This window comes from Eurosta solidaginis, chromosome 2 (genome assembly GCF_040869045.1).
Source record: "Eurosta solidaginis isolate ZX-2024a chromosome 2, ASM4086904v1, whole genome shotgun sequence".
NCBI lineage: Eukaryota > Metazoa > Arthropoda > Insecta > Diptera > Tephritidae > Eurosta > Eurosta solidaginis.
This window is the reverse complement of record NC_090320.1, coordinates 155,241,141-155,255,356: the sequence shown is the minus strand read 5'-3', so window position 1 is coordinate 155,255,356 and position 14,216 is coordinate 155,241,141. Positions and strand designations below refer to the sequence as shown.

At 42.8% G+C, this 14,216-nt stretch overlaps 1 protein-coding gene across 1 annotated transcript; it reads right to left on the bottom strand.

The window, feature by feature from the left end:
* Positions 1–11,112: 11,112 nt before the first annotated feature.
* LOC137241717 (very long-chain-fatty-acid--CoA ligase bubblegum-like) lies at positions 11,113–12,989 on the bottom strand. The gene has a single exon (XM_067769175.1). It carries the CDS (start codon positions 12,646–12,648, stop codon positions 11,113–11,115), a length of 1,536 nt encoding a protein of 511 aa, XP_067625276.1. The 5' UTR covers positions 12,649–12,989.
* Positions 12,990–14,216: the final 1,227 nt, after the last annotated feature.

Sequence of the window (14,216 nt, the reverse complement as noted above, 5' to 3'; positions counted from 1 at the left end):
TACTCGTAGCGCTAGACCTATCAAAAGCTTTTGGTACGGTCAACCATGGCTCGTTACTGCAAGACCTGGAAGGGTCTACCCTTCCCCCATGTCTTAAAAGGTAGACCGCAAATTATCTGGGTGGTCGGCAGGCATCGGTGCTATTTAGAAACGAAACATCAAAGCCAAGGAGAATTAAACAAGGGGTGCCACAGGGTGGTGTCCTATCCCCACTTTTGTTTAATTTCTACATATCTAAGCTACCTTCACCACCGGAAGGAGTCACAATCTTTTCCTACGCCGATGACTGCACAGTAATGGCCACAGGCCCAGGCCCACAGATCGATTAGCTATGCAATAAAATAAACGGCTACCTCCCTGATCTCTCCAGTTTTTTCGCCTCGCAAAACCTGGCATTATCACCGACTAAATCTTCCGCGACCTTATTTACAACATGGACGTCCCAAATGTCGACCATTTTGAACATCCACGTCGATGGCTCTACGCTACCGACTGTCCTACACCCCAAAATCTTGGGTGTGACGTTTGATCAGGATCTACATTTTGGTGAGCACGCAGCCGCATTTGTTCCGAGAATTCAGAGCCGTAACAAAATCCTCAAATCCCTTGCTGGCAGTACCTGGGGAAAAGATAAAGAAACGCTCATGACTACATACAAAGCAATTAGCCAGCCGATTACGTGCTATGCGTCACCCATATGGTCGCCAAGCCTAAAAATTACCCACTGGAAGAAGCTACAGGCCTGCCAAAATACTGCTCTCAGAATTGCCACGGGCTGTCTTCTTATGTCCCCAGAACACCATCTACATAATGAGGCGAGAATACTCCCCATCAGGGAAAGAAACGAGATGCTCACCAAACAGTTCCTGTTGAATACCCAGAAACCTGGGCATCCCAACAGACATCTGATTGACGAGTCAGCACCGCCTAGGGGCTTAAGGAGTCATCTCCGTAAGCATTTTGAGGAAATACGGCATCTGAGAACACAGCCGTATGAAGCGAAAAAACACAAGGAGGTCCTTGGTAAACTCCACAAACAGGCGTCGGACCTTTATGCCGGGAATTGCCCGGTGAACCCAGTACTCAAAGTAAAGTATCCAAAACTTGCGGAAGAGGAACGCATACTCCCCAGGGAAACGCGTGTCACTCTGGCTCAACTTCGTTCTGGATACTGTAACAGGTTAAACTCTTACCTATCCAGAATCAACCCCGACATACAAAATGTATGCCCCGCTTGCAATGTGTCCCCACATGACACCAACCATCTCTTTAATTGTAATGTGGAACCAACGCCTCTAACACCCCTTTCCCTATGGTCCACCCCTGTTGAAACAGCAAGTTTCCTTGGACTCCCGTTAGAGGATATTGATGACGGTTTGTGATCGGTCGCGTCTGTTAGGTGGGGCGAAGCACTGCTACAACAACAACAACAACGTATCCCGGTAAGAGTACTCAATGAGTTCAAGTCACCACTCAAACTGACCAGAGGAGCTATTTTGGGAAGATGCCAAGAGGCTGAAGTAACTATCAATTGTGAACAGCTCCAGGAGGAGGTTTCAACTACCGATATTGATCTTTCAGGTGACATCATGGAATGGACAGAGGGACTAGAGGAAGATTATCAGAGTAAGGCAAAACAACTGCTCCTAAAATACGCGAACATATTTGACCAAGATGGCTCCAAACCAGGCCGCACCAACGTTGTGAAACATCAAATTGACACTGGAGATGCGTGGCCGATCCGTCAAGCTCCACGTAGTGTTCCACTGGCGAAGAGGGAAGCTGTGAGTTAAATCATACAAAAATGAACGACAGCGGCGTCATCGAACCATCAGCTAGTCCATGGAGCTCACCGGTAGTATTTGTAAAGAAGAAGGATGGAAAAATAAGGTTTTGCGTGGACTACCGGAAGTTAAATGACGTTACCAAAAAGAATAGCTACCCATTGCCAAGAATTGACGACACTCTGGACTCGCTCTCTGTTACGAAATGGTTTTCCACACTGGACTTGAAAAGCGGCTACTGGCAAGTGGAAGTGAAGGAGGAAGACAAAGAGAAAACCGCCTTCAGTGTCGGTGATGGTCTTTGTCAATTTACAGTGATGCCTTTTGTACTAGTAATGCACCAGCTTATTTTGAAATACGCATGGATCTGGTACTGAAAGGACTACATTGGAAAACATGCTTATTGCACCTAGACGACATCATCGTATTGGAAAAGAGCTTCGTAGAACATCTGAAGAACTTGGAGAAGGTTCTCCAAAGAATAGCTGGTGCTGATCTGAAACTAAGTCCCAAAAAGTTTTCGCTGTTTAAAACGGAAATAAATTATTTGGGTCACAAGGTAACAACAGAAGGCATCTGTACTGCGAATGAAAAGATAGAGGCAGTAAAGAATTGGCCAAGACCACTGAACCGGCATGAATTGAGAAGTTTCCTTGGGCTGTGCACATATTACCGCCGATTTGTGCCAAACTTTTCCAGCGTAGCCCATAGCCTCCATGAGCTTACAAGAAAAAATAAAGTTTTTGAATGGAAAAAGGAGCAAGAGGTGGCTTTCTAAACATTGAAGGAGCGTTTGTGCACTGCCACAATGTTGGCATATCTGATTCCAGGAGCAACATTTATTCTAGATACAGATGCGAGTGGATATGCTATAGGAGGCGTTTTGTCGCAACTGGTTGATGGACAGGAGAAGGTAGTTGCATATTACCGTCGTTCAATTGGAAAATTAGAGAGGAACTACTGCGTTACATGGAGAGAGCTGTTGGCATTGGAAGAGTGCATTAAACATTTTCACAAATACCTCTACGGCCAGCGATTCCGTGTCAGGACAGATCACGCGTTGAAATGGCTTCTGCAGTTCCGTAATGCGGAAGGACAATTGGCACGGTAGATCGAGCGACTACAAAGCTATGACTTTCCATTGAGCATCGAAAAGGTAGTAACCATGGAAATGCTGATGCAATGTCACGAAGACCATGTAGTTTGGAATGCAAGCACTGTTCAAAGGCCGATTCTAAAGAATACGTTACAGATGTCCGGCTAATGACTATAACATGCTGCGATGTGTTTAGGCCATCAAGCTAAACCCAAGAATGAGCACGGCCAATAGTGACCCAGCCTAATGTAAACTATCTGTGTTTGCTTCTATCTACTTTCGCGCAGTAACACCAACGGCTATATATATGTCCGTGCAGGCGTATGTGTACGTGTTGGTGCGCGACTTTCCAATTTAACTTTCCAAATTTAACTTACTTTCGTTCAATTACCCCTCAAAACCGCTTTTCGACGGAATTGAAGGGTGAACGCGTTTTACAAGAAAGAAACTCTTTCACTTCTTTTTTGGAAAGCTCCGTGTTCACTGCAGCCATCAGCCCTGTTATAGGTAAGATTTTTCTTTTCGCTTGTATAACTTAACCTATGTATAATTAATCAAACTGTGAATTAGCTTTTGTATATATATTGTGAGTTAGCTTTGAACTGAAAATAATTAAATTGTTAAATTCTTGAATTTAATCTGCTGTGTGTTCTTTTTCTCTTTTTTCAACGGGCGCAAAAACCCCTTGGGAACTCACTTGAGCTATCGAAGCCCCAAGAGGTTTTTTCATGGTCCTACTACGCCGGAATAATTATAGAAACCATTGAATTACCAGCGACCAACTGGATAACCACAGCACACAAAAGCGTTTCAAAAGCAACCATCAATATAACCACACAAAAGCGTTTCAAAAGCTAGCAGTTAGCAGCACCACACAAAAGCGTTTCAAAAGCTAGCAGTTAGCAGCACCACACAAAAGCGTTTCAAAAGTTAGCAGTTAGCACCACCTGAGCGTTTCAAAAGCGACAAGCATTACACCAGCAAACAAAAACGAGCGGTCAAACAAAGGCACAAAGGTACGTGGTTTGAGTTCGAATTTTTTTGTTTTTTGCACAAGTAGGGAATTTACATATACTAACTTCCCGGCGTACCAATATCGCGATTTTATAAATAAAAACCAAACAATTAGACGTATGTGTGGTAATTAAGTCACACAGATTTACATAAAGTCTTTTGATTTGGTATTTTGTTTGCTGTAGCGCATATTTTCGAGGAATATCGCAACCAGCTGCACAAATTCAACATAACCCCACTTTTCACTGTAGTGTGGCAATTTTCTTTGCAACAACACTTTAACGCACTTTATCGCAAGTCAGTGCCAATATTTTAGAACCATTAAACACTTACATAAGTGTAATAAATTTAACCAGTTCTTTAAGTTCTGACATAAATCAGCGTTACTGCCATGGAATCAAAGTCACTTAACCTTATCTTCTTATACACACAAGATTAACACTTCGGTAAGTTGGGTGACAAGAGCGTTCGCATAAAGCACAATTAGCTGAAAAAATTTATACACAGAGAATAGTTGCGTGTTTACCCCTTGGCGGTAATCCATTATATTGGGCATATACCCACTAGCTACATCATCCTGTCTTAAGTTGAACGTGCCTTCGTGAGCTACCCTATTAACAAGTTAGATCCATTTTGCCCTTAATCTCAGTACTGATACCATGTTGAAAGCGATGGAAAATTACATCAGGATGGCTGATGAAGTCATAGAGTTTGAAGCCGACTTCAACTCCACACCCGACTCTGAGCATACCAAGTATACTCTGGCTATCCAGCAAGAAGAGTTAAAGGCAAAATGGAAAAAAGCAAAAACAGCCCATGATGAAATATTAGCTGGGTACACTCTAGAGGGAAAAAACATATCAGCTGTTAAGATAAAACACAAAAGTGCTTACGCAGTCTACTTGCGTTGCATGTCAAACATATCAACGCGACAGGCCACATTCAACAAACCCGACCCTAAGCCCGAAGAACAGCACGAAAGGGATACAAATATGCGTCTACCCCCGTGTGACACTGATGTGTTCAAGGGAGATTACTTATCTTGGCCTACATTCAGAGACCTCTTTACGGCCATATATATTTTAAATAAGCGACTCACCCCGGTAGAGAGATTGTACCACTTGGTACAAAAGACCCAGGGTGAGGCTAAAGAGATAGTGCAAAAGTGCCCACTCACAAACGAAGGTTTCGGTATAGCGTGGCAAAATCTGGTAGACAGATACGAAAACAAACGCATACTAGTGAATACTCAGCTGAAGACACTGTTCAGCTTAGAGGCGGTCGGAAAGGAATGCGGCACTTCAATTAAAAAGTTGCAGCGAGACATCAACAACTGTATCGCATCCTTAAAGACACATCAAATCGATGTGTCAAATTGGGATGCGATTATAACTTATTTGTGCTCAACGAAATTACCAAAAAGCACACTAGCCTTATGGGAGCAAACGGTTCATAATAAAACTGAAATATCCAAGTGGGAAGACATGGATAAATTCTTACAGAACCGTTTCCAGACACTTGAGACAGTCTCTGGCATAACTGAGGATAGCCTGGAAACCAAGAACCCGAAAACCCATAATGGTAGACAATCCACTGAAAACTCTCACAGAAAGCTAGGTGCTTTTAAGACGAGTGTAACCAAAGGTGGGTGCAAGATGTGTAAATCCACTGAGCACAAACTACAACATTGCTAACGGTTCCGCACATTGGCGGTTTCAGATAGAATCACCTTCATTAAAAACAAGAAAGGGTGTATTAACTGCCTATCCTCAGGACATACTGTGTCTAGGTGTTCAAGCTCCTACAATTGCGCCACCTGCAAGCAAAGACACAATACGATCCTACATATTCAGGCAACGGACACCAACCAAAACGCAAACAACAATAATACCCACCCTGGCCCATCAGCCCAAGCGCAACAAAGGCGCACCTATTCCAATAATCAAAGCACTGGAAATAACCAAAGCAATGGAAATAACCACTTCAAGGCCTGCTTTGCAAACACAAGTAAATGGATTTTACTAGGTACGGCCCGCATCAATATATTCTACAACAACACCAACTTCTCCGCGCGGGCACTTATAGATTCGGGGTCAGAATGTACTTTCATAACTGAAAGACTTAAACCTCGCATAAATTTGCCATCTCAGCGGATGTCTGCGCATGTTTCAGGCATCACCAATCAAGTGTCAGCACAAGTAAAGGAGGCGTGTCATATACAACTGCGGTCTCCAATTGATCCGACAATAAACATTGCCACCACCGCGCTTGTGCTGCCGCAACTAACTGGCAATCTACCAACATGCAAGGTGGATGCTATGGCCATGCAGGCCTTCCCGAACCTAGTATTAGCTGACAAACGTTTTTTTGTCAATGAGCAAGTCGACCTGATATTAGGAGGCGACATTTATGCACAGGTGATGTTAGGGGGAATAAAAAAAGACGTGTTAGGAACACTGCTAGCCCAAGAGACGGTATTCGGCTGGATATTGACCGGCCAAACCGAAACAATGTCACCCAGCGAGAAATATGTGTCCTTTGTCAGTGAAGTGCAATTAGACAGAGAGCTACGATCATTTTTGGGAACAGAGGAAGTCCCCAAGGACAAAACGTACAACCATGATGACAAGTATTGTGAAGAATTGTATAAGAACACAAAGATTCGAAATGATAAGGGTAAATATATTGTATCCTTGCCTTTTAAACAGGAATTTCCAAAATATAAACAATTAGGTGCCTCATTAAAAATTGCGTGTTCACAATTTTTCCGAATGGAAACGCGTTTAGCTAAAGACCCACCATTACAGTCATAATACAACAGGGTCTTAGCAGAGTATGAAACCTTGGGGCATATGTCCCGGGTACCAACACACATCCCCGCTGAAGACTGTGATACCTATTTTTTACCACATCATGCCGTCAAAAAGGAAGAAAGCACAACAACCAAAGTGAGAGTGGTGTTCAATGCGTCATCATCAACTGCAAACGGAGTCAGCCTCAACGACATCCTCCATCCGGGGCCAGTTCTACAGAATGATTTAAACATTCTCATATTAAGGTGGCGTTTCTTCAAATATGTCTTCAACAGCGACATAGAGAAAATGTACAGACAGATTCTGTTGCACGATGATCACACTAAGTATCAACGGATTGTATTCCGAACAGAAAGTACGCAGCCAATACAACTGTATGAGTTGAAAACGGTCACCTTCGGAGTTAACTGTGCACCGTACCTGGCAATACGAATACTGCTCCAGTTAGCGGACGACGTGGAACACAGCTACCCTATAGCATCAGATATACTACGAAATGCAATGTACGTTGACGACGTGCTAGCAGGAGGCCACACTATTACCGACGCCATTAAAGCAAGGGATCAAATAACTACAGCCCTGGGGACAGCAGGATTCTCGCTGAGGAAATGGACTGCCAACTCGAACAAACTACTTAAAGGCCTACCAAAGGCTGCCCTCCTAAACGAAGATTTCCTAGACTTCGAGGATACCGTATGGTTAAAGCACTTGGCATCAGGTGGAACGCCCACTCAGATACCTTTTACTTCAAAACGAAACCCATAGAGGAACAGTCTAGCTTTACAAAACGGAAAATTCTGTCGGCGATAGCAAAATTATTTGACCCATTAGGGTGGCTGGCACCATTCGTGGTTACCGCCAAAATGTTGATGCAAGGCATCTGGTTAGAGGGAACAGGATGGGATGAAACCGTGTCGCCAGTCTCGCTGGATCGGTGGCAAAGTTTCATTGAAAGTTACCAGCACATAGAAAAAATTAAGATCCCACGCTGGGTACACTTTTCACCAACAGCCACAGTGGAGATCCACGGATTCTGTGACGCGTCAGAAAAAGCATACGCAGCCACCGTCTACCTGCGCGTCAATATTAATGAGCAAATATTTCTAAGTCTGCTATTAGCCAAATCAAGAGTCGCGCCCGTAAAGACTATCTCCTTACCAAGACTAGAATTTTGTGGAGCAGTTCTCCTTGCAGACACCCTAGAATCTATCAACAAGAACCTTAATTTAGGCAAACATAAAAACTTATTATGATGGACTCACTCAACTATTGCCTTAGCTTGGTTACGGAAACCTCCGTGTTCATGGTCAACCTTCGTGGCCCACCGTGTGACAAAGATAATAGACCAAGTTGGGAACAGGGACTGGCGTCACGTGGACTCAGCGTCAAACCCTGCAGACTTAGCCAGTAGAGGGCTATTAGCGCAAGAGCTAGTGAACAATTCCCTGTGGTGGGAAGGCCCATCTTGGCTGCAGCAAGATGGCAAAGAATGGCCAGACCAGGAAATAAGCTCCACCACAACCATGGAAGAAAAAAGGTTTCAAGTCCAAACATCCTCGGTTAACCGTAAAGACGAAGATATTGTAGACAGGTTTTCCGACCTTTCCCGGGCTTTAAGAGTTGTGTCCTACGTCCTACGATTCTACAAAAGGACTCATCTCAAAACCTCCTTCAATGAAACATCACTGACGATTTCACCCGTTGAGATCAAAGCAACGATGTGTCGACTGATCGTCAATGCTCAACGAAACCATTATGCGGAGGAGTACAGAACACTCAAAGGGAAAGGGTCAATCAAACCAAAGAGCGTTTTACAGCCCTTGCACCCATTTCTCGATGAGGACGAGACAATCAGAGTCGGGGGGCGGCTCGCGGCGTCCAAGGACCTCTCGTATAACGAACGCCACGCCATAATTCTGCCCTATCATAGTGGACTGTCTCGTCTCATCACACGATTTGTCCATAAAATCTCGTTACATGGGGGGAATCAGCTTATGCTGCGCCTGATCCGAACACAGTACTGGATACCTCGCGTGAAAAATATGATAAGATCAGAAATTCACAAGTGCAAGGTATGCGCATTGCATAGGAAACAGGCGCAAACACAATTGATGGGCATTCTACCGACCGAGCGAACCACCTATACCCGGGCATTCACTAACACCGGGGTAGATTTTGCCGGCCCCTTTGAGATAAAGAATTATCAAGGGCGAGGCTGTCGCGTGTCCAAGGGATATGTCTGCCTCTTTGTGTGTTTCTCCACTAAGGCCATCCACTTGGAAGCGACTACCGATCTGAGCATCCGGTCATTCTTGGCGGCCTTTGCCAAACTCGTCGCACGACGAGGCTGCCCGAAGAATGTGTATTTCGACAACGGAACCAATTTTGTAGGGGCATACAGAGCCCTCAGGGCGGAGTTCAAAACCTTCATGGCTGACTCACGCGCCGAGGTAATAACAACCTATACATACCAAAATCTGAACTGGCATTTTATCCCTGCGTCTGCTCCTCACATGGGGGGAATTGTGGGAAGCGGGAGTGAAAAGTTTTAAATTTCACTTCAAAAGGATAGCATCCAACCTCAAATACACCTTTGAGGAATTCTCTACCCTGCTTTGCAGGATAGAATCCTGCCTCAACTCCCGCCCCCTAACGCCGTCTTCAAATCAACCGTCCGACCTAGAACAATTAACCCCGGGGCATTTTTTAATAGGGGGACACCTATTAGCACCCCCGGAGCCAGACGCGGACGAAAACCCCGCATCAATTATTAATAGATGGCAGCGACTAAAAGCCCTACACCACACCTTTTGTCGACGATGGAAGACGGAATACCTCGTCGAACTTCAAAAAAGGAACAAATGGCGCCAACCTAAAGCAAATATGAAGCTTGACGATCTAGTTGTCATAAAAGAAGACAACCTGCAACCCAATGAGTGGAGGCTCGGGAGGGTTATCAACCTCCATCCGGGATCGGATGGACGAGTACGAGTAGTAGATCTCATGACGGCAAAGGGAAAGGTTACAAGACCCCTCACTAAACTCGTGCTACTCCCATCCAGCGAAGAGGATCAGGGATCCAGAGAGCAGTAACCGAACCCACGACCCAGACCCGAAACATACAACCTACGAACAACAACCATCCCCCCCCCCTTTTTTTTTCCTAAAGATATATCTATCTGTTGTGCTGCATGCTAGTTATTAACTGGCATGTAGATAAAAGATACTACTTTAATCAAAAAATAGATGCAATTTAATGGAAATATATAATATTAATTAATACTTACATAATACATTTTAAATAGGAATTGCTGTCATTATACATCTTGTAATTCAGAGTGATTGGCTCACGAGATTGTATGGAAGCACCATTCTGCACGTAAATTGATTAAATATAGTGATGAGTTGCCATTGAGTGACATTTCGTGCGTTCTATATCAGAGTTCGCTTCGTTATTTGCATAAAATTTCTGGAATAAAATTTGTCTTGATTACACTGTGCGACAATAAAGTATACAAAAACTGTATACTTAGAACTTCTAATACAGTCCCAAAATCTGAAGTTAGCGACTAAAACCAAGTTTTCAGGGAGAACATTGCCATGTAGTTCTGCAGGTTCGCCACTAATTATGAGAGTTATTTTGCCCATTGTACCAGGGGCACCTTGGGGCAAGCCCCCACCGACACATATTCTGTGCCCTTTTTTAACGTAACAAATTAAACATGCCTTGAGAAATATCCACTGTAGAGGCTTGATAATAGGGCCATGCTAGAACAATAGAATTTTTCGTGTATTTTTTTTTTTTCTGTCTAGGGGTCAAGCTGTCATAAAGCTATGAGTCATTAGCCACTATTTTTCAATAAATTTGCATGTTTTACTGTATTCTCAATCGATATATGTGCACATAAATCGTGCTAAAGCATATTATTATTGTCTCAGACGACCATGGCGTTTTCATCCTGAAGAAAATTTCAATCCCGGAAAACCACAATTTCGACTTAAACAGTAATGGTATGCCAATGCTTTTAGCAAAACAACAAACATTATGAAACTTCAAAAATCCCCAAATACGTCAAAAAATTTTGAGTGGACTACCTTCCTTTTTATACGATGTTGCAAAGTTAAACAATATTTGTTTGAGCACAAGCATAAAAAAAAAAAAAAAAATTTAACTAAGGCCGTTTTCTTATATGATTTTAAAAATTGATCTACCTTATAAGCACAAATTTTGAAAAAAATCTTCAGAAAACATCCCTAAAACTTTTAAAACATAAGCGCAATTATTTAACAGCCAGAAATATTACCTTGTGGCATTGATCCACAGCCTCGCTGAATCCGTTCTCACTTCGGCCTTTAATTGTTATTATTTGGACTAGTAGGTAAAGGTGGTACATTTCCGCTTCGATTAGGAATTGGCGGCGGTCCACGGTGTGCTGGAAATGTTGGTGGTGGCCCCTACTGGATTCGGCTGGATTGCTGATCCTTGTTTGCGTGGACTTTCACCACCAGAAGAACGCATTAAATTATCTTCATTTACAGCTAGTGGAAATGGTGGTGGCGGATGCCTAGGTGCCGGAATTTCAAATTGTATTTCTCCAGTATCGCGATCCATTTCGGTCTTAATCGCCACCAGCACAGTCAGATATTTGCGTTGCTCACCCACCAAAAATGCATTCGAAACTCCATCCAGTTCTCTCTTAATCAAATTCTCAATATGAACAGGTGGTATATTCTCACCACCGGCTGTAATGATTATCTCCTTAGAACGCTCTGTGATATATACATAACCCTTATCATCAACGTAGCCAATATCACCAGAATGCAGCCAATACTCATCATCAAGCGCTTCCTCGGTCTTTTCTTCGTTGAAAATGTAACCCATGAATACGTGGCGACCGCGTATGCAAATCTCACCATGTCCTTTCTCATCCTTGTTGATGAGTTTTGCCTCACAACCGGTTAGCGTTTTTCCAATTGAATTGAGTGGTTGCGTATCGGGTAGGCATAATGTATGACAACCGCCCACTTCAGACATGCCAAATGCATCCAAAATTTTCATATCCAAGCTGAGGAAATATTTTTTTGTATCGGGTGACATCGGTGCAGCGGCTGTGACAAGTGTGACCACGTGATCGAAATCGAGTGCCTGCTTAACTTTGGACATAACCAATTTTTTAGCGATGTTATAACCAAACCCACCCGAGCCTTTGCCATTTGTTTCCATATAGTGACGTAGTGTTACACCTTTGGCCCAACTGGCTAGCATCTTCTTCATACTTCCATTTGATGTGCCGATGGCTACCATACGTTCCTGGAATTTTTCATAGACACATGGCACACCCATAAATCGTGTGGGACGCGCATCTTGCAATGTCTTAACTAATGTACCCTTCAGCGCATCCTTGTCAGCAAAATAGATGCAGCCAGCTATTGAAGCTACTGTGTAAATATCCACTGTCTGTGCAGCCACATGGGACAAAGGCAAATATGAAACGACAACCTCAGAGCCAGGGGTTACATTACTCAGTGTCTTAATAATGGAACGAGTATTGAAGTAAATATTGTCGTGGTTAAGCATCGCACCTTTTGGCATGCCCACCGTACCAGAAGTATACACCAGAGAGCAACATTGGTTAATGGCAATATTCTCCAAACGCTTTTTGTATTCTTCTTCCACCTCTGCAACTACCATCGCCTCAATCTCAGACCACCTGCAATAACCATCTTCTTTCTTCATATACGGCTCATATGGTTCTTGTATTTGAATAGCTGCTTTCAGATGTGGCAGCCTATCTTTAATCGCTTTAATCTTATCCATTTGCTTGGATTCATCGACCACCACAATTTGTGCACGCGAATTATCCAAAACATGGTAGCAAGCCTCCGCCGAGTTGGTCGTGTAAATGCCAGCGATAATTCCACCTGCGTGTATGGCACCCATGGCTGAGTAAAACCATTCAACACAATTAAAGGATAACACGCCCACTGAGTGGTGTGGTTCGAGTCCAAGTTTAATGAACGCTTTAGCTATTTGATGCACTTTCTGTTCATATTGTTTGTAGGAAACTGTCGTATATTCCTAATTTTCGTTTTTTGTGCGCAAATCTGGATATTCGCCAAAATTGTTCACGGTGCGTTTCAATAAGCCGGGTATAGAAACTGGCTCCGCCGCGCCCAGACCATCTGATGCCTTACGAATTTTCACGGCTTTTGTAGGATCGGTGGTGCGGTATGATTCGGCAGGCAGCAATCGATTTGGACCAGGCCGGTTATATAAAGTCTCCCATGTGGCGATAATTAAGACGATAAAATTTGGTAAACTTGTAGTTTACTACGTTAACGCTGATATATTAAAAAGAGTTTTTCACCAAAATTCTTAAGAGTGACTTATTGACTATTTGACATTTATTATGTTTCTGTATAGAAATTTTGATCGTTCTTTTCACCTTCGTATATCGATCAAACAGGTTCTTGAAATTGTTGACACTTTTTAACTATTTACCAATAAAAATGAAATAGCCAGAGATAAAATCCAACTTACACAGCAACAATTATTTAAAATGTTGTTAATAAATGCCAGGAAGAAAAAAAAAATAAAATTTTTGTCAGAATACCGTCTTCTGCGCACACGCGAATCGAACAAACTCTCTCCTACAAGTCCCAAAAAGGTGATTCTAATTCTTTGAGTAGATCAGCTGCTAGTTTTAGAACGCTATTAGATACCATTAGCTCATCCCTTTTCTTTGGCTTTTGTTCGATCTGCAGATATAAATTGATTTGCTCTGTAATCAAAACTGAAACGCTGCGGTATTTGTGATGTATTTTATTGCCCAAAGTCATGAAAAGTACCAAAAATATGCCAATTGTTGTTGCCCACATAAGCGCTTCTAGATTTAAGTGTGAATGTAAATGTACAGAATCTTTAAGCCACTTCACACTCAAAAATGCCAACAAAAGCTAAGTGACTATGAAAGCAGCTGAGACGATGACGTCAACTGAACGCTGTGGACCAAGTTTCTTCAGATATGAACGCACACTCAGCCACGCTTTGATATTGCGCACTTTATTCAAACGAAAATGTGGCAAATTTGATTTACGTGCACGACGCGATGAAGTTAAATGTGAGAATAGTTTTGCATAGAGAAATCTCTGCTTAAATGTACGTACAATAATAGTAAGACAGAGCCGTTGTAGGTAAGTTATAATCAATACGGTGCGCTCCCAGCGCGTATGACCGAAGGCAAAACCAAATATTGTCCATGCGGAGAATGATGCTTTCTGCCACAATAACATGGGCACTTCAAGATAATTAATTTCATTCGCATTTGCGCTTTTTAATTTCGTGTTGCTCCCAAGCTGTGCAGCTCACCTGAAAGAAAAAGAAAGAAAAGAGAATTGGTATTAAGTGTAAAAAATATACTGATGCGTACCTCGTTTTTTCTCATCAATGACAGGAAATTCATTGAAGGATAACACAATCCACTTTCACAATAACACAATGTACACTAC

Excerpts from the sequence above, each read along its gene's own strand:
- LOC137241717 (XM_067769175.1), bottom strand. The coding sequence starts at position 12,648 with ATGGGTGCCATACACGCAGGTGGAATTATCGCTGGCATTTACACGACC.